Raw genomic sequence first — 19,948 nt, 5'->3', positions numbered from 1 at the left:
AGGCGCATGCCACCATGTTCAGCTAATTTTTAAATTTTTAAATTTTTTTGTAGAGATGAAGTCTTATTGTATTACCCAGGCTGGTCTTTAACTCCTGGGCTCAAGTGATTCTCCCGCCTTGGCCTCCCAAAGTGTTGGGATTACAGATGTGAGCCACCGCACCCGACCTGAGGACCTCATTTTTATGGGCACTAATTACACATCCTTTTTGAAACCAACTGCCACAGACGTGAAATACAGTGGTTCCTCCCAACAGGTCAGGTAACTGCTCAGCCAATCTCTTACTAGGGAACAGGTCAGGTTCAGATGCTGAAGCATCTCCCAAAGCTTTTAGTTATTGAGGATTTCTTTTTTTAAGACAGTATCACTCTATTATCCAGGCTGGAGTGCAGTGGCATGATCTTGGCTCACTGCAACCTCAGCCTCCTGAGCTCAAGTGATCCTGCACCTCAGCCTCCCAAGTTACCAGACTACAGGTGCGTGCCACCACTCCCAGCTAATTTGTGTGTGTGTGTGTGTGTGTGTGTTGCAGATTCGGGGTTTTGCCATGTTGCCCAGGCTGGTCTCAAACTGCTGAGCTCAAGTGATCCACCTGCCTCAGCCTCCCAGTGTTGGGATGACAGGCGTGAGCCACTGCACCTGGGTATTTCTTAATTAGCCATGTTGGACAAAGCTCCTGTGTATCCTTCTGGTCACTGAGGTTATTTTCTGTTATCAAGGAGTTATCTGGGAAAGGTGCCACTTGGCTTTGTAAGCCAGTCTCACTGTAGTCAGAGTCCATGTATTAGTTTTGTAGTGTTGCTCTAAGAAATCACCAAAAAACTTAGTGGTTTAAAATACTGATTTATTCTCTTACAGCTCTGGAGATCAGAAATCTAAAATCAAGGTGTTGGCAGGGCTGTTCCTTCTGGAGGCTTCAGGGGAGAATACATTTCCTTGCTTTTGCTAACTTCTAGAAGCCACCTGCATTCCTTGACTTGTGGCCCTTCTTCACATCACTCCAACCTCTTGCTTTTGTCATTACATCTCCTACTGTGGTCAGCTCTCCCTCTGCCTCCCTATTATAAGAACACTGATGATTGCACTTAGGGTCTATTCTGATCATCCAGGTTAATCTACCGATCTCAAGATCCTCAATCTCATTTGCAAAGCCCCTTTTGCTATCTAAGGTAACATTCACTGATTTCAGGGATTAGGTGGACATCTTGGGGAACCATTATTCATCCTACCATAGCGCCACGTATGTTTCTGTGCACTGCCTTGGTGGAGTGAGAGGAGAGAGCACCTAGCAGGGTTACAAGGTTTCAAAGTGTTCCTAAATTAAGATCTTGTGGGTAAACTCAGCTCTGTAACTACTGTGATAACTGAGACCATCATAAACTGGCCTCATTTCTATTAGCTCCATATCCCTCCCTGCCAACACTGCTTCCTTTAAAATGTTCTGTAGCACTGAGGCTGGACTCCTTATTACTTCATTATCCTGAAAAACAAGTTATTCGAGATAGTAAGATGCATGTTTTCTACAAGGTGAGATGTTTTTCTCATAAGCCTCTGGTCTAACAAGTGCAGTTGTGGTCTGCAGCATGCTCACACAGTGTAATAGCACCTTATTTTTCTTTATCACTCTATATTCTGCAAAATACCTTCACATCCTTAGGAAATTTGGGCATAGGAAAAGGAAAGTGGTGTTATTTCAGTTGTACAGATGAGTAAACTGTGGCTGTAAGGCAGAGAATGGATTGTAAGGTAGATGACTTTAATATAGGAACCCCCCACCAGGCACTGGACACATGGATGGAATGAAACGTACATGTAATTGATAGAATTTGCTGCTGGACTTTGTGAGCATTTAAATGTGGGGAATGTTAAGTGAGAAAATCAACTGAGGTTTCTAGCTTAAGCAATGAATACTGTAATGAGCTTGCTTTTGAGATATGTTGAATCTGATGTACCTAAGAACTAAGGGATATAATGACAAAACAGGAAAAATGCTAGTCTGGGACTGTGGATGTAGGGCTACCAATATATTTGGGGACCATAAGCATGCAGGTAGTTGTTAAAGTCACAGGGAAGAACTCATACCAGGAAAAATACATAGAGGAGGGCTGAATGGAACCATAAGCACTCAAAGTATGGTCTACCTCTGCTTGCCTCAGAATCATCTGGGGGAGCTGTTAAAAACAGATGCCTCATTGTTAATGTACTTAATGTCACAAAAATTGTATACTTTTTAAAAAATTATTTATCTTTTAATTTTTAATCCAGTTTTTGATGGGATTTCCACATGTTCTGAAAAACTATACTTAAAAACAGTTAAAATGGTAAATTTTATGTATATATTACTATAATAGAAAAATGCACAAACAAAAAACAGAAAATAGATTCTTTTTTTTTTTTTTTTTTTGAGACGGAGTCTCGCTCTGTCACCCAGGCTGGGGTGCGGTGGCCGGATCTCTGCTCACTACAAGCTCCGCCTCCCGGGTTTACGCCATTCTCCTGGCTCAGCCTCCCGAGTAGCTGGGACTACGGGCGCTCGCCACCTGCCCGGCTAGTTTTTTGTACATTTTAGTAGAGACGGGGTTTCACCGTGTTAGCCAGGATGGTCTCGATCTCCTGACCTCGTGATCCGCCCGTCTCGGCCTCCCAAAGTGCTGGGATTACAGGCTTGAGCCACCGCGCCCGGCAGAAAATAGATTCCTAAGCCACATTCCAAACCTGAATTACTAAGGTTTTGCCCAAAGTCAGGCCTAGCAAGTCCAGAAGCCTGAAGAAACCAGGTAAGATTCAGAGAGCCCAGGAACTGATATATTTTAAGACTAGCCTAGTTTTATCTTTATAAATAATCCCCCAAAGCAGCCCCCTCCATAACCCATAACTAGGACCACTTTTCCTAGGCCATCCCAATCCAGATACCCTAGCTCACCACTCCACAGATTCATTCTCCACAAGATTTGTTCCAAACAATGGGGAACAGATACCGATTCTTTGAATTATATGCCTTGGACATTTTACCAAAAGCTCCTGCCAGGTTTTGAGGCTGCCTGATTGTTAAGGAGTTAAGGAGAATGAACATAATTCTCAATATAAAACTCTTTCAGTATCTCTTTCTTGGTCTTCTTGCCCTCCCATCTCACTGCTTCTGGAATCATAATCTGTTCTTTTCTTTCCCTCTTTCTATCAGTGATTCAGGGATTGGATGAGTCTCTATGGTTTGTTTTGCCCTGAAGAACAGAAGGCTTCTGTCCCAACTGGTGTTGCCAAAGCAACATATTAATTCCATGCCATGATCCTGGGTCAAGATCTGCACAATCTGATTGGTCATATCACCTCGGATGGCAAGGGAGTGGAAGTGGTCAAAATCATGGAGTCCCAGCTTTCGGAGACGCCTTGCAGCTGCCCGGTAACACTTCCAGGGTTGGGGCTCCACAAGGAGGTAGTGGCAGAGGGAGGAAAGATGGGCCAGGAACTCCCACAGGCCATGGTCTCCGTGGTTCAGATGAATCCACATGGTTATTGACATACAGAAGCCAATGTCAAAAAGTGAACGTCCAAATTGGCTTAAGAAAGAGCTCAAGAGAACCTTCCTTTTCCTTTGATTCATGAAGTCCAGGGTAATAAAGGTCAAGGCATCAGGAAAAGGACATTCTTTTTCGGCTCGCTTCACCAGGACTGGATCTATGTCACAGCAGAGGAGCCGGAGTTCTCTTGAGGCATCTGAGCAGGTCTCCCCGTCAGGTAGGGAGAGGAAGTGTTTGTATAGAGCCACACTTAGATCCTAAAGGAATCCAAAAGAGCTTTGTCACTACAGTTCTCAACCAATGAACAGAAGAGAAATCTATATCATTCTCCCACTGAGAATGACACTTACCTCTGGCTGTACAGGATGTGAGGTTCCTAAACCATAACCTAAAGAGGTTGTGCAAAAAGTTTTCCACAGAATAGGCTCTCAGTGCCCTCCAGGGGTCACATGCTGTAATGCATCATCCCCATATTTTCCTGACACTGATGATAGATTGGGTTGTAGTTCAAAGTTATAGCCAAATGGATGCAGCAAAGGAGCCTACAGCAGTATTTCCCAGCTTAAGTAATATGCTGATAAACTCACTCTTTTTCTGGGTATCTCAAGACCCCAGGGAGGAGGAAAGGGGTCCAGAGGCATAACCAGTGTCTCTTATGAAGGAAGTGAGGAATACAGCAAACACCATCTTATAAAAACCTGCTTCTCAGACCTGTGGTGGGGGAAGTCTGGATTCCAAAGTCCTCATTTAGCCTTCACTACAGCTTCAATTTTACTGTCTTAGGATTCATCACCTCCTTCTGAGACATTCTGCTTCTATAACCATCATTGCTAAAAGTCACTGCTAACAACCTTCTAGACAAGTCTAATGATTTGTGATTTTTACCACATTAGCACCTTTTTACTCTTAAGTCACCATCTCCTTTCTCTAACTTTGAATTCCTTTTTTTTTTTTTGGAGACAAAGTCTGGTTCTGTCACCCAGGCTCGAGTGCAATGGCGTGATCTCGGTACACTGCAACCTCTGCCTCCCAGGTTCAAGCAATTCTCCTGCCTCAGCCTCCTAAGTAGCTGGGATTACAGGCACACATCACCACACCTGGCTAATTTTTGTTTTTAGTAGAGACCGGGTTTCGTCATGTTGGCCAGGCTGATCTTTAACTGACCTCAAGTGATCCACCTGCCTTGGCCTCCCAAAGTGCTGGGACTATAGGAATGAACCACTGCACCTGGCCTCTTTGATTTCTATAACCATTATAACTAACTCAAATTTGTGTTTTTCCACATAGTATTTTCCAGGCATTTTTCTGTTTACTACTTTATTTGCTTGGTGTAACAAGCATGTGAGGAAAATATTTATTTATGCCTTTTGTGCAGGTGAAGAAAATGCACAATGGAAGCCACCCAGATGTCCAATGATAGTGGCATAGTCAAATCAATGTGGTATAATCATGAAGATAGAATACTAAGTAGCAGTTAAAAATGAAGACACAGGCTGGGCGCGGTGGCTCACGCCTGTAATCCCAGCACTTTGGGAGGCCGAGGGGGATGGATCACGAGGTCAGGAGATCGAGACCATCCTGGCTAACACGGTGAAACTCTGTCTCTACTAAAAATACAAAAAATTAGCCGGGCGTGGTGGCGGGCGCCTGTAGTCCTAGCTACTCGGGAGGCTGAGGCAGGAGAATGGCGGGAACCCGGGAGGCGGAGCTTGCAGTGAGCCGAGATCGCGCCACTGCACTCCAGCCTGGGTGACAGAGCGAGACTCCATCTCAAAAAAAAAAAAAAAAAAAAATGAAGACACACAGCTTGGTGCACAGCATGGACGATTTTCACAAATACATAATGTTGAGAAGAAAAAGCAAGCCGTAATAGAAAATATATGACAAGCATCCACTTACATGAAGCTCAAAAATGGGTGAAATTAAACTACATCATTCAGGGAAGAAAAACAGTACACTATAAAGAAAAGCAAGGAAACAACAGAAGGTTAGTTGTTACCTCTGGGTAGAGAATAGAGGTTTATGAACAGGAAGAGGAACTTTTGGGGAACTTGTGGGGTGCTGACGTTTATTCTTTTTTTTTTTTTTTTTGAGACAGGGTCTTACTCTGTTTCCCAGGCTGGAGAGTGCAGTGGCGTGATCACTGCAGCCTTGACTTCCCAGGCTCTAGAGATCCTCCTACTTCAGCCTCATGAGTAGCTGGAACCACAGGTGCACACCACGATGCCCAGTTAATTTTTGTATTTTTGGTAGGGATGAGAGTTTGCCATGTTGCCCAGGCTGATCTCGAACTCCTGAGCTCAAGCAATCCACCAGCATCAGCCTCTGAAAATGTTGGGATTACAGGCGTCAGCCACTGCGCCCAGCAGTTTTTTGGGTTTTTTGTTGTTGTTCTATTTGAGACAGGGTCTCACTTTGTCACCCAGGCTGGGGTATGTAGCACAATCAAGGCCCACTGCAGCCTTGACCTCCTGGGTTCAAGCGATCCTCCTCCCTCAGCCTCCCTAAGTATCTGGGACTACAGACGCCCACCACCACACCTGGCTAACTTTTTTTAGAGATGGGGTTTTGCCATGTTGCCCAGGCTGGGGAAAGAGTTTTTTAAATTGAAAAAAAAAAAGCACCCATAAATTATGGTACATCTATCCAATGAAACATTAGGACGCTGCTAAAAAAAGAATGCGGTTATATAATCTCAGAATTAAAAGCTACTAATAGTGTGTTACCATTTATAAAACTAAAAGGGGGGTATTTATACATAAATGCTGGTATACACACAGGACTGTGTGGGGGAAAAGGAGGATTTAGGGTTGGGAGTAGAGACTTTTTACTATTTACCCCTTTGTAGTTTGAATTTTTTTGTTTTATCAAGCGCAAGCATTTTTTTTCCCTTTTCTGACTACAAAGATCCAGAAGAGAAAGCATTTTTTAAAAAGTGCAAAACAGAAAGCTCCATAAACGTACAGCCAGGTTTGGGAACCACTACCCTAGTTAGCTGCCAACTATGTCTTTACCTCTCATGTGTATACTACTTTTAATTTCAAAATCTCTGGTGGTTTCCTAATGCCTTTCGTGAAATCCCAAGCCTTAACCTCAGTCTCTCTTTTCCACCGTTTTCACCCTCTGACTTCCTGTATCATCACAGAGAAGAAATTTTGCAGGGGACACCGGACATCAACCCATCTCCTCATTCCAGTCTTTAAGACTGTATCCAAATGTCCTCCTCCTACTTATCAACTGAGTCCCACAAGGTCTGCAATCGTCCCCCAAAGTCTCTTCTGTGAAAGGACAGCAACACAACAAAACTGTCCCCTGCACTCCAGATGCTGGACTGGAGTGATGGAGGGAGCAGAGAGAGGGTACTAACTTTTGAAGCATTTGCCATGGTAAGTTCAGACTGCCTGCTAGTGTAGGATATCCCAGTGGCTACAAACAGGTGTGGGAGAGACATTTCCTTATTTTGCATGTGGTTTGATTATAATCATTATATGCCTAAGAATAGTTTGCAGCAAGAAGAGTGGCAGTGCCACCCTTCTCCATTCCCTCGGGCAAAATGCTCTATTTGCTTCTCGATCCTCTCCACTGTACTTTGTCAACTCACTGTTTTTGTTTTGCTTTGTTTTTGTGATGGAGTGTCGCTCTGTCGCCCAGGCTGGAGTGCAGTGGGACCATCTCGGCTCACTCCAGGCTCCGCCTCCTGGGTTCACACCTGCCTCAGCCTCCCGAGTAGCTGGGACTACAGGCGCCCGCCACCACGTCACCTAATTTTTTGTATTTTTAGTAGAGACGGGGTTTCACTGTGTTAGCCAGGATGGTCTCCATCTCCTGACCTTGTGATCCGCCCGCCTCGGCCTCCCAAAGTGCTGGGATTATAGACGTGAGCCACCGCCCCGGCCTACTCACATTTTTTGAAATAAACATGCAGGTCCTATGGTCTGTCCTGTACTGTATAGCACACGAGTCTCAATATCAGGCATGATTCTGTCACCCTTGGCTTTTCTCTCCCAGTAAACCAAACCTAACCCCATGTTCCCAAACGTGTGTCTCTGGAAGCCCCCTCTCCCCAGCCAAAGCGCCAGGCACGCTGGACGAGGCCACCCTAGATACAGGGACCGTCCCCACCTGGGGTCTGGCCCTTAAATAGAAGTGGGAACGTAGTCGACAAAGACTCCTCTCCAAGAGAGATTCCTAAGACAGATGGTGGAACCCTGGCGGGCAGGCATCAGCAGCACTGGCAAGGTCAACGCCACGCTTTATACTCGATTTGGGGAAGTTTTGATGGGTGTGAGCCCAGGCCAGAACCACAGTGGATGTGTAGGCAACCAACCGCTTGGTTCCGGATGCTCCAATCCCTCCCCTGTCACTCACCCCGGAGTTACACCCCACGTCGAGCCCCAGAATCGGCCCGTTCTCGGGACTCTGAGGAAAGAGCTGTCGAAGCAGCTCCGGGGGCAGGAGGCGGAGCCGTTGCTCCGGAGGGTGGAAGCGAGAATAATGAGGAAAATTTCCGAACGGGGCGGCGCCGGGTTCCAGAACTCGCGGTTCCTCTTCCGCTGCGGTCTCCTTAAGACTCCCTCCATCCAGTTCCGAGGGCACCGCCATTAGCCTCATCACCGCCTCTGGGCCCTGGCGGAACCGGAAGTCGGGAACCTGCGATCGGCGGGGGCGGGGCGGTGCCAGCGCGCGTGCGCTGAACGGCGAGGGCGGGTGGATCGAATTCTGCGGTGAATCAAAAAGGCTGTCCCGACTTCCTCGCGCTGTGTGCCTGTAGCCGGCGAGCGCGTGGGGCTTGCCTTGTATTATTAAACCCTCATCACAACACTGGGAGGGGATTAGCAATATCATCCACGTTTTACAGGGATGAAACAAGCTCTGAGGGCTAAGTGTCTTGGCCAAACTGACATAGTTTGAAACTTGGGCTGCTTGACCCAGAGCAAGGATAATAGTTTGTTGGGATCTTGGAAATCAATTTTAGTCCGATTTCCTTTCTTTATAAATGCAAAAAGTGAGACCCGGAGAGAACTTACTTGTCTGGGGCCATACAGTGAATCTGTGACTAAAGAACTTCCACCCGGTTCAGGAAAGGGTAGCCAGGAGCTGCAGGTCACTTGCGAAGCCGGCCGACTCAGTCCTGTCCCCCAGGGGGAACAGGACCGCGCCTTAAGAGCCAGCACTTAAAGAGTGCTTACGGAGCACCAGACACCCTTCTAAGCTTAGTCAATCCTCTCACTAACCCCATGATTAAATGACCGTATTATTATTCTTTTTATATAGATGAGGACACTGGAGTACAACAAAGTAACTTGTCCAAGATCCTACAGTTAGAAATGATGGTACTAGGATTCGAACCCAGGTAGTTTGGATCCAGAGGATGTACTTGCAATGCTGTGTTATTCTCAACCTTGAGTCTCCTGTACTTACCATGGGCCTGGCACAAAGAAGCTCAACAAATGTTGTTGAATGAAAACTCAATAGAGGATACAAGTAGGTGACTAAGGCCAGATCTGTTTGGGGAAAATTTAAATGGAAGGGAGAAAGGATGCAAACTGAAACAGACAGTGGAATGGAGTTGGGCAAGATGTGAGCTAGAGATTGGAAATAACAGAGCTGATAAGGAGAGGAACTGAAGGGTCAACCTAGGTAGCAGGTTCCAGTCAAAAGCCAGCATGGCCCAGAATATCCGTCAGGATCAACCAAGCATCAACAGAGTTGTGCAGGAACTCCCACCCCCACCCCTGCACCTGGCCCACCCATCTTAAAGAGGTCTCCTGCTCCATGAGGCTGGCAGTTTGGTAAACTTCTTACAAGGCACTGAAGCATGACTCCTGCAAACAGTGCCGTCAGGAGTTAAAATAAGCACTGTTTTCCTCTCAGTTTTTACTTTCTATTTTCTTTTTCTTTTTTCCTTTTTTTGAGACAGAGTCTCACACCGTTGCCCGGGCTGGAGTGCAATGGCACGATCTCGGCTCACTGCAACCTTTGCCTCCCAGGTTCAAGTCAGGTGATAGTTATATGGGTGTTTGCCATAAAATTATTTCAACTTGTCTATGTGTTTGGAAACTTTCATAACAAAATATTGGAAAAAAGGAACATTTAATGCACAAAAAACCCTCTTGAAAATTAACAATATAATAGCAGAAATGAAACACTCCATAGAACAGTTGGAAAATAAGCTAGAGGCAATCTTCCACAAAGTAGAGCAAAAAAAGATGGAAAATGGAAAATAGTAGACAAAAGACAAGGTCCAGCCTAGGAGGTCTCACATAAGAGTTCCAGAAAGGGAAAGCAGAGAGAACTATCTAATTATCCATCAAGGAACTACTATCAAGGAAGCAATTCAGTAAAATTTCCTAGAACTGAAGGGCCCATCAAGTGTCAAGTATAATGGATGAAAATAGTTTCACAAATGACAAAACATGGTGAGTTTTCACAACACTGAGGACAGAGAGGAAATCCTCCTACATGTTTTCAGAAAGATGAAAAACAAAAAGACAGATTTCATACAAAGGATCAGGAATCACGACAGCAGTGGCTCTCTCACCAGTCACAGTGACAGCTGGAAGGCAATGGAACAATGCCTTGAATGTTCTGAAGGAAAATGATTTCTAATTTTCCCTTCTATACACAGCCAAATGATTAATTTAGTGTGAAGACAGAATGAAGGCATTTCCAGACATGCAAGAAACCAAACGCATTGTCTTCTATGAGCTCTTTCTCAGGAAGCTACTGGAGAAAATCTTCCACCAAAATGAGGTAGAAAAACCAGAATTGAAAGTGTATGAGTGTATGGAACCTAGAAAGCAGGTTTTTAACAGAGGAGAGTTGAAGGAAATCCCCAGGATGGAGATGGAAGGTTATTGAACAGCAGCTGGGCAGCAGATCTTCAGAGTGACCAATGCAGGCTACAGCAGTCAGAAGATTCCAAGAGAGAAGATGGCATCAACAAGATGAAATTGATAAAACATTTAATGGGCTGGGTGCAGTGGCTCACACCTGTAATCCTAGCACTTTGGTAGGCTGAGACAGGAGGATCACTTGAGGCCAGGAATTTGAGACCAGCCTGGTCAACATGGCGAAACCCCATCTCCACTAAAAGCATAAAAATTACCTGGGCCATCGTGGCACGCACCTGTAATCCCAGCTACTCGGGAGGTTGAGGCACGAGAATTGCTTGAACCTTGGAGGCGGAGGTTGCAGTGAGCTGGGATTGCGCCACTGCACTCCAGCCTGGGGGACAGAGTAAGACCCTGTCTCAAAGAAAAAAACGAACAACAACAACAAACCATTTAATGTATCTGAATATATTCAGAGAATATTTACCCACTTAGGGAAGAGTTAAGAAGTTACTAATAGGCTGGGGGCAGTAGCTCAAGTCTGTAATCCCAGCACTTTGGGAGGCTGAGGCGGGCGGATCATCTGAGGTCAGGACCAGCCTGACCAACATGGAGAAACCCTGTCTCTACTAAAAATACAAAATCAGCCAGGCATGGTGGCACATGCCTGTAATCCCAGCTACTCGGGAGGTTGAGGCAGGAGAATCGCTTGAACCCGGGAGGCGGAGGTTGTGGTAAGCCAAGATCGTGCCATTTGCACTCCAGCCTGGGCAACAAGAGTGAAACTTCGTCTCAAAAAAAAAAAAAAAAAAAAAAAAAAGAAAGAAAGAAAGAAAGAAAGAAATTACTAATAAGGACATGAAAAAACTAATCAATTGAACATATAACAACAATGATCAGCTCCCAGAAAAGCAAAATGTTGTGCAAGGAAGGAGAAGTAATCATTGTATACTACATAGTTCAGTGGTCAACAGGTTTATAGTCTTGATAATGTAAACATTGAATATTGATCAATCTGCAATCTTAGTTATAACCAAATCAGAAGGACAGGGTAGGAGTGGCAGGAGGTGGGAAGAATGTGTGTGTGTGTGTGTGTGTGTGTGTGTGTGTATGTGTGTGTGTGCGTGCATGCCCTTGATTTCCTTCTCTTTGTTTTTAATCCCTTCTGATTTTTTCTCTGACTGACCTTTTGTTTTCTTGTTCAAACTAATGTATTTCCAGCTTTCTAATGCACATATATTAGTTTTATAGTCAGAAACCAATACAGGTTATTACCAAGAAAAGGTTAGGAACCACATCTCTGCATCCTGTTTCCCTTCTTAACTCACCATGGACTTACATCTGTGAATCTTTCTCTATGTTTTTTGAGCCTACTTATGTTTTCAGCATGTGCCACTGCTTGGGCATAATGAATTCCACAAGGTCACCCTGCTGTGCAAAGCATTTCATAGAATCATGGAATCTTACATTTTCATTTATCATTGTTCAAACCCAAGGGATTCCTTGCACTCAAGAATTATACCAGGTGTGTTCAGGGCAGTGAGGCTGAGTAAGTCTGTGAAGACAGGTAGTGGATGGAGGACTGGAGTGTTTGGGGTTAGTGGTGGCAGAGGGGCTGATGAAGAAACAGGGAAGGAGAGGACTGGGAAGAGGATATGAAGAACCAAACCCTGCTGCAGACACCAAGGAAGGTGGACCGAACAACTGTGTCCTGCCCCTGCTGAAAGCCCCCAAAGGCTCCCCAGTGCCCACACAATAAAGTTTGAAGGTGTTAAATCAGAGCAGAGCTTCTTGAACTTGAATGCACAAAAGAATCACCTGAACCTCTTATTAAAATGTAGATTCTGGTTTGTTGTTTTTGTTGTTTGAGACAGAGTTTCGCTCTTGTTGCCTAGGCTGGAGTGCAATGGCATGATCTTGGCTCACCACAACCTCTGCCTCCCGAGTTCAAGCAATTCTCTTGCCTCAGCCTCCCGAGTAGCTGGGATTACAGGCATGCACCACCACACCCGACTAATTTTAGTAGAGACAGGGTTTCTCCTTGTTGGTCAGGCTGATCTCAAACTCCTGACCGCAGGTGATTCACTTGCCTTGGCATTCCAAAGTGCTGGGATTACAGGCATGAGCCACTGCACCCGGCCTAAAATGTAGATTCTGGCTGGGCATGGAGGCTCATGCCTGTAATCCCAGCACTTTAGGAAGCTGAGGCAGGAGGACCCCTTGAATCCAAGAATTCAAGACCAGCCTGGGCAACATAGTGAGACCCTGTCTCCACAAAAAATTTTAAAAATTAGCCAAGCATGGAGGTGCATGCCTGTATTCCTAGCTACTCAGGAGGCTGAGGTGGGAGGATCACCTGGGCCATGATTACACCACTGCACTTCAGCCTGGGCAATAGAGTGAGACCCTGTCTCTAAATAACTAAATATGTGTAGATTCTGATTCAGAAGGCCTGTGGTGGGCCTGAGGGTCTGCATTTCTGACAAGCACACAGGTAATGCACTCTCTTTGAGCAGTGAGGCCTCAGAGGACTCAAAAACTCCTCTGAGACTGACTTCCTGTCTATTCCTTCATCTTCCCCTGCACTCCCCACCCCATCCCAACATCTCTGTTCCAGCCATACTGAACCACTCACAGTGCCCTGAGTGTGCTGGGTGGGAACTCCGTGTCCTCACATGTACTGTTCCCTGTGCCTGGAATCTACCCTCCATGCACAACTCCCACTTTCCTCAAGACCCAGCTTATGTGTGTCCTCTTTTGTGAAGACTTCACCAGCTACTCTCCTTCAAAGAGAGTGAATATTTTCCTTCCTCTATCTACATGAATGTCTGTTACTGCATTTGTCACACAATACTGCAATGTTTGATTTACTGTGAACTCATGGAAAAGAGTGACCACATCTAGCCTTTGTATCCCCAGCATCTGGCACGATGCCGGGCAGCTAAAGGAATGCTACCTTAATGGGTGGAGGCTCTTTACACATAAAGAAGGAACAGGTTCTCAGTAATGCACAGTTTTACTAAGGGAAGAAAAATAATTCTCAGGAAAGGACATCTGATGTCTCAAGTAGTTGATACATGGTGAGTATCACTAATTACCTGTATTCCTGCCATCATCCTTCCCTCCTTCTTTCTTCCTTCCCTCCTTTCCTTTATATCTGTTTATTTTTTGAGTTTCTCTTTACAGTATATTTTAATACCCAAGTTATAGAATTCTTTCAGTATAGAAAAATTAGTAAACCTAGATAAGCTACAAGAAAAGACCCATTCTTACCCAACCTCTGGAGATAATAATTAACCTTAAAATTTCAAAAAATTTGTAGGTACATAGTAGGTGAATGTATTTCTGGGGTACATGAGATATTTTGATACAGGCTATAATGATCACATCAGAGTAAATGGAGTATCCATCAATTTAAGCATTCATCCTTTGTATTTCAAACAATCCAATTTTAGTTATTTTTAAATGTACAATAAATTATTGTTTAAATTATTTGTAAGTGTACAATAAATTGTTGTCGACTACAGTCACCCTGTGGTGCTATCAAATACTAGACCTTGGTCATTCTAACTATATTTTTGTACTAATGAGTACCATCCCCATTTCCACATTCCCCACTACCCTTCCCAGCCTCTCATAATCATCCTTCTACTCTATATCTCTATGAGTTCAATTGTTTTAATTTTCAGCTCCCAGAAATAAGTGAGAACATGCAAAGTTTGTCTTTCTGTGCTTGGCTTATTTCCCTTAACATAATAACCTCCAGTTCCATCCATGTTGCTGCAAATGACAGGATCTCATTCTTTTTTACGGCTGAATGGTACTCCATTGTGTATATGTACCACATTTTCTTTATCCATTCATCTGTTGATGAACATTTACTTGGCTTCCAAATCTTTTTTTTTTTTTTAGACAGAGTCTTGCTTTGCTTTGTCGCCAGGTGGGAGTGCAGTGGTCCGATCTTGGCTCATTGCCTCCACCTCCTGAGTTCAAGCGATTCTCCTGGTTCAACCTCTCGAGTAGCTGGGACTACAGGCACGCATCACCATGCCTGGCTAATTTTTTGTATTTTAGTAGAGATGGGGTTTCACCATGTTGGTCAGGCTGGTCTGGAACTCCCGACCTCAGGTGATTAGCCTGCTTTGGCCTCCCAAAGTGCTGGGATTACAGGCGTGAGCCACTGCACCCGGCCCCAAATCTTGGCTATTGTGAAAAGTGCTGCAATAAACATGGGAGTGCAGATACCTCTTTGATATAATGATATCCTTTCTTTTGGGTATATACCTAGTAGTGGGATTGGTGAATCATATGGTACCTCTATTTTTAGTTTTTTGAGGACCCTCCAGACTGTTCTCCATAGTGGTTGTAGTAATTTACATTCCCATCCACAGAGTATGAGGGTTCCCTTTTCTCCACATCCTCGCCAGCATGTGTTATTGCCTATCTTTCGGATGAAAGCCATTTTAACTAGGATGAGATGATATCTCATTGTAGTTTTTGATTTGTGTGTCTCTGGTGATCAATGATGTTGAGCGCCTTTTCATATACCTGTTTGCCATTGTATGTTTTCTTTTGAGAAATGTCTATTCAGATCTTTTGTCCATTTTTAATTGGATTACTAGATTTTTTTCCTATTGAGTTATTTGAGCTCCTTATATATTCTGGTTATTAATCCCTTGTCAGATGGATAGTCTGCAACTATTTTTTTCTCCCATTCTGTGGGTTGTCTCTTCACTTTGGTCATTGTTCATTTGCTGTGCAGAAGCTTTTTAACTTGATGTGATCCCATTTTTCCCATTTTTGCTTTGGTTGCCTGTGCTTGTGGGGTATTACTCAAGAAATCTTTGCCCAGCCCAATGTGCTGGGGGGTTTCCCCAATGTTTTCTTTTAGTAGTTTCATAGTTTGAGTCTTAGATTTAAGACTTCAATCAATTTTGATTTGATTTTTGTATATGGTGAGAGATGGAGGCCATTTCATTGTTCTGCATATAGATATCCAGTTTCCCAGCACCATTTATTGAAGAGAATGTCCATTCCCTAATGTATGTTCTAGGCAACTTTGTTGAAAATGAGTTCACTGTAGATGTATGGATTTATTTCTGGGTTTTCTTTTCTGTTCCATTGGTCTATGTATCTGTTTTTATGCCAGTACCATGCTGTTTTGGTTACTATAGTGGCTCTGTAGTATAATTTGAAGTCAGATAATGTGATTCCTCCAGTTTTGTTTTTTGCTCAGGATAGCTTTGCCTAACTAACACTTTAATATATATCCATCTAGAGGTTTTCTCTATTCATAAATAAACATAAAATATGTGTGCATATATATATTTAGTCAACATTAAACTAATTAAGTAGTTTTAATATTACTCACTCAAATATTACAACTGTGAGGATAGCCTCCTTTGGAGGTGCCATCAGAAACCTACATTTCAGAACATTTTTGAGGAATACAGGCCATTTAGTTTGCCGAATATCCTTCAGTTTGGTTTTTTTTCTTGTTATTGGTTGTTTTTTTTTTGAGACAGAGTCTTGCTTTGTTGCCCAGTGGTGTGATCTCAGCTCACTGCAACCTCCGCCTCCCGGGTTCAAGCAATTCTCATGTTTCAACCTCCCAAGGAGCTGGGACTGCAGGTGCGCGCCACCATGCCCAGCTAATTTTTGTATTTTTAGTAGAGATGGGGTTTCACCATGTTGACCAGGCTGGTCTCGAGCTCCTGACCTCGAGCTCCTGACCTCAAGTGATCCACCGGTCTCAGCCTCCCAAAATGCTGGTATTACAGGTGTGAGCCACTGCACCCACCCTCAATTTGGTTTTGTCTAATATTTCTTCATGATAAGACTCAGGCTTTGCTGCTGCTTTTCTTTTCTTTCTTTCTTTCTTTTTTTTTTTTTCCTTTTTAGTCTCACTCTGTCACCCAGGCTGGAGTGCAGTGGCATAGACTTGGCTCACTGCAGCCTTCACTGCCTGGGCTCAAGCAATCCTCCTGCTTTGGCCTCCCAAAGTGCTAGGATTACAGATGTGAGACATCCTGCCAGCTGGCTTTGCATTTTTTTGGCAGAAGTGTTATAAAGTATATTTTTGTCCTTCTCAGCACATCATATGAGAAAACACATAGTGTCAATTTGTGTCATTATTTGTGATTTATGATTAAGTTGGAACCTAACAGTTTTCTCTACTGTAGTGTTACCATTTTTTCCTTTGTAACTTTTTTTTTAGACAGGGTCTCATTCTACCCAGGCTGGAGTGAAGTGGCACAATCTCGGCTCACTGCAACTTCTGCCTCCCAGGCTCCAATAATCCTCCCATCTCAGCCTCCCAAGTAGCTGGGACTACAGGCACGTGCTACTCAGCTAATTTTTGTATTTTTAATAGAGACAGGGTTTCGCCATGTTGCCTAGGCTGGTCTTGAATTCCTGGATTTCAGTCTTCCAAAGTGCTGGGATTACAGGTGTGAGCCACTGTGCCAGACCTCTCCTTTGTAATTTAAAAGTAACCTGTGAACAAAAAGCAATCTGTGCACATGAAAAGATACTAAACATCACTACTCATTAGGGAATGCAAACCCAAACCATAATGAGGTACCAATTCACATCCACAAATAGGGCTACAATTTAAAAGACAGACATCAACAAATTGGCAAGGATGTGGGGAAATTGGAACTCTCATCCATTGCTGATGGGATATAAAATGGTGCAGCACCTTCGAAAAACAACCTGGCAGTTCCTCAAAAAGTTAAACATAGGTACCTATGACACAGCAATGCTTCTCCTAGTATACACCCGAAAGAACTGAAAACACATCCCCACAAAAATCAGGAATGTTTATAGCAGTATTACTCATATAGACAAGTGAAAACAAATGTCCATCGATTGACGAATGGATACATAAAATGTCGTATATCCATACAATAGAATATTATTTGGCAATAAAAAGGAATAAAGTGGCCAGGCACAGTGGCTCACATCTGTAATCCCAGCACTTTGAGAGACGGAGGTGGGTGGATTGCTTGAGTCCAGGAGTTCGAGAACAGCCTGGGTAACATGGTGAAACCCCGACTCTACAAAAAAATAAAAATACAAAATACAAAAATTAGGCTGGTTGCAGTGGCAGATGCCTATAATCCCAGCACTCTGAGAGGCTGAGGCGGGCAGATCGCTTGAGTCCCGGAGTTCAAGACCAGCCCGAACAACATGGCAAAACTCTGTCTCTACAAAAAACACAAAAATTAGCTGGGCATGGTGGTGCATGCCTGTAGTCCCAGCTACCCAAGAGGCTGAAGCGGAAGAATGGCTTGAGCTCAGGAGGTGGAGGTTGCAGTGAGTGAAGATTGTGCCACTGCACTCCAGCCTGAGTGACAGAGCCAGACCCTGTCTCAAAACAAAAACAAAAACAAAAATTAGCTGGGCACGGTGGTGTGCACTTGTAGTCCCAGGTGCTCAGGAGGCTGAGGCAGGAGGATTGCTTGAGCCCAGGAGGTGGAGGTTGCAGTGAGCTGAGACTGCGCCACTGCACTCCAACCTGGGCGACAGAGTGAAACCTTATCTCCAAAAAGAAAACGGAATGAACTACTAATAAATGCTACAACTTAGAGAACACTGGAAAACATTATGCTAAGTGAAAGAAGCCAGTTACGGAAGACTTTATTGTATGATTCCATTTATGTGAAGTGTTCAAAATAGGTACATTTCTAGAAACAGAAAGTAGATTTGTGGTTGCCAGGGCATAGGGGAAGGAAGGGAATAGGGACTAATACTAATGGGAGAGAGAGACAAAAGCATTCTAAAATTAGATTGTGCTGATAGCTGCACAGCCCTTTGAATATACTAAGAAAACATTGAATTGCACATTTTAAATGGTAAGTTTGGATTATATCTCAATAAAGCTGTTTAAACACAAAGAAAGGCCGGGCATGGTGGCTCACACCTGTAATCCCAGCACTTTGGGAGGCCGAGGCAAGTGGATCACCTGAGGTCAGGAGTTTGATACCAGCCTAACCATCATCGTGAAATCTCATCTCTACTAAAAACACAAAAATTAACTGGGCTTGGTGGCGGATGCCTGTAGTCCCAGCTATTCGGGAGGTTGAGATGGGAGAATTGCTTGAACCCGGGAGGTGGAGGTTGCAGTGAGCCGAGGTCGTGCCAGGGCACTCCAGCCTGGGCAACAGAGCGAGACTGAGTCTCAAAAAAACAAAAATAATAACAAAAAACATTCACACAAAGAAAAAATTCTGTGTGGAGGTAAGTTTAAACTATATCAATATTCCGTTTCCTATCAAACTTGCACCTAAAAGTTTTAACATTCACTGATGATTCTTGACTGAATCATTACTGTATTGCAAAATGGTGATTTTTCTATCATTGCTTCTTCATTTACTAGTTGGCATTTTACTATAAGGAAGAGCCATCAAATATATTTTTAAAAATAAAAAATAGGATTATACTCAACATTAATGCTTCATAATTTGCTAATTTAATATTACTCAGTCCTGTGATTCTGTATGTAAATATTTACCAATGTCATCATTTTTAGTGGCTGCTAAGTTTTTTGTTTTTTGAGATAGGGTCTTGCTCTGTCACCCAGGCTGGAGTGCAATGGCGTGATCTCAGCTCACTGCAACCTCTGCCTCCTGGGTTCAAGCGATTCTCCTGCCTCAGCCTCCTGAGTAGCTGGGATTATGGGCATGTGCCACCAAGCCTGCATAATTTTTGTATTTTTTAGTAGAGACAGGGTCTCGCCATGTTGGCCAGGCTGGTCTCAAACTCCTGACCTCAGGTGATCCTCCTGTCTCAGCTTCTGAAAGTGCTGGGATTACAGGCGTGAGCCACTGCGCTCGGTCTCTATGAATCTTACTGGAGGATTATTCCTTTAGACAAAAATCACACTGATAAGTCTCTTTAAGATAAGGCCTTCTCTATCTTGGGTACCCCGTGAGGCTGTGGAGGAATAATATCCTTAAGATCCTTAGAAGATCTTTCTCTTCCTGCCATCTTGGATCCTGTGGAGGCCTGCTGGGAATAGGACTTCTAAAAGGAAATATGTCTGGAAGGCTGTGGTCCAAGGCCATTTTTGCTGGCTATAAGCAGAGTCTCTGGAACCAAAGGGAGCACACAGCAGTTCTTCTTAAAATTGAAGGTGGTTTATGCCTGAGATGAAACAGAATTCTATTTGGGCAAGAGATGTGCTTCTGTATACAAAGCAAAGGACACCACAGTGACTCCTGGTGGCAAACCAAACAAAACCAGAATAATCTGGGGAAAGGTAACTCCGGCCTACAGAAACAGTGGCAAGGTTCATGCCCAATTCCAAAGCAATCTTCCTCCCAAGCCCACTGGACACAGAATCTGAGTGATGCTGTACCCCTCAAGGGTTTAAACTGATGAAAAGTCAATAAATAAAAGTGGATTTGTGGGGGGAAAATATCCTTAGAAGTCCTACTGTTAACAGAGTAGGTCTGCAACAAATGCCTGTAGGATCCTTAGGACTACTTCTGCCTGTCTGAAGGATTCTGAGGCACCCGCTTAGGTCTTTCTGATGCTTAATGACTCTGCTTTTACAGTCACAGCTTTGGCTTCATGTTTACCCAGAGACGGTGT

The 19,948-nt window shown here is 44.0% G+C and overlaps 1 protein-coding gene and 1 pseudogene across 1 annotated transcript; one reads left to right on the top strand and one right to left on the bottom strand.

Annotated features, from left to right (window-relative positions):
- Positions 1–827: 827 nt before the first annotated feature.
- LOC105492864 (BCDIN3 domain containing RNA methyltransferase) lies at positions 828–8,142 on the bottom strand. The gene is made up of 2 exons (XM_011760164.3): positions 7,887–8,142; positions 828–3,775 (listed from the first exon to the last, which is right to left on the bottom strand). The coding sequence occupies exons 1-2, from the start codon at positions 8,127–8,129 to the stop codon at positions 3,146–3,148; spliced, it is 873 nt and encodes a 290-aa protein (XP_011758466.1). The 5' UTR covers positions 8,130–8,142; the 3' UTR covers positions 828–3,145.
- Positions 8,143–19,390: 11,248 nt separating this feature from the next.
- LOC139356763 (large ribosomal subunit protein eL33 pseudogene) lies at positions 19,391–19,727 on the top strand (annotated as a pseudogene).
- Positions 19,728–19,948: the final 221 nt, after the last annotated feature.

The sequence above is a fragment of the Macaca nemestrina genome, chromosome 10, assembly GCF_043159975.1.
Source record: "Macaca nemestrina isolate mMacNem1 chromosome 10, mMacNem.hap1, whole genome shotgun sequence".
NCBI classification, from domain to species: Eukaryota; Metazoa; Chordata; class Mammalia; order Primates; family Cercopithecidae; genus Macaca; species Macaca nemestrina.
This window is presented reverse-complemented; position numbering and strand designations above follow the sequence as displayed.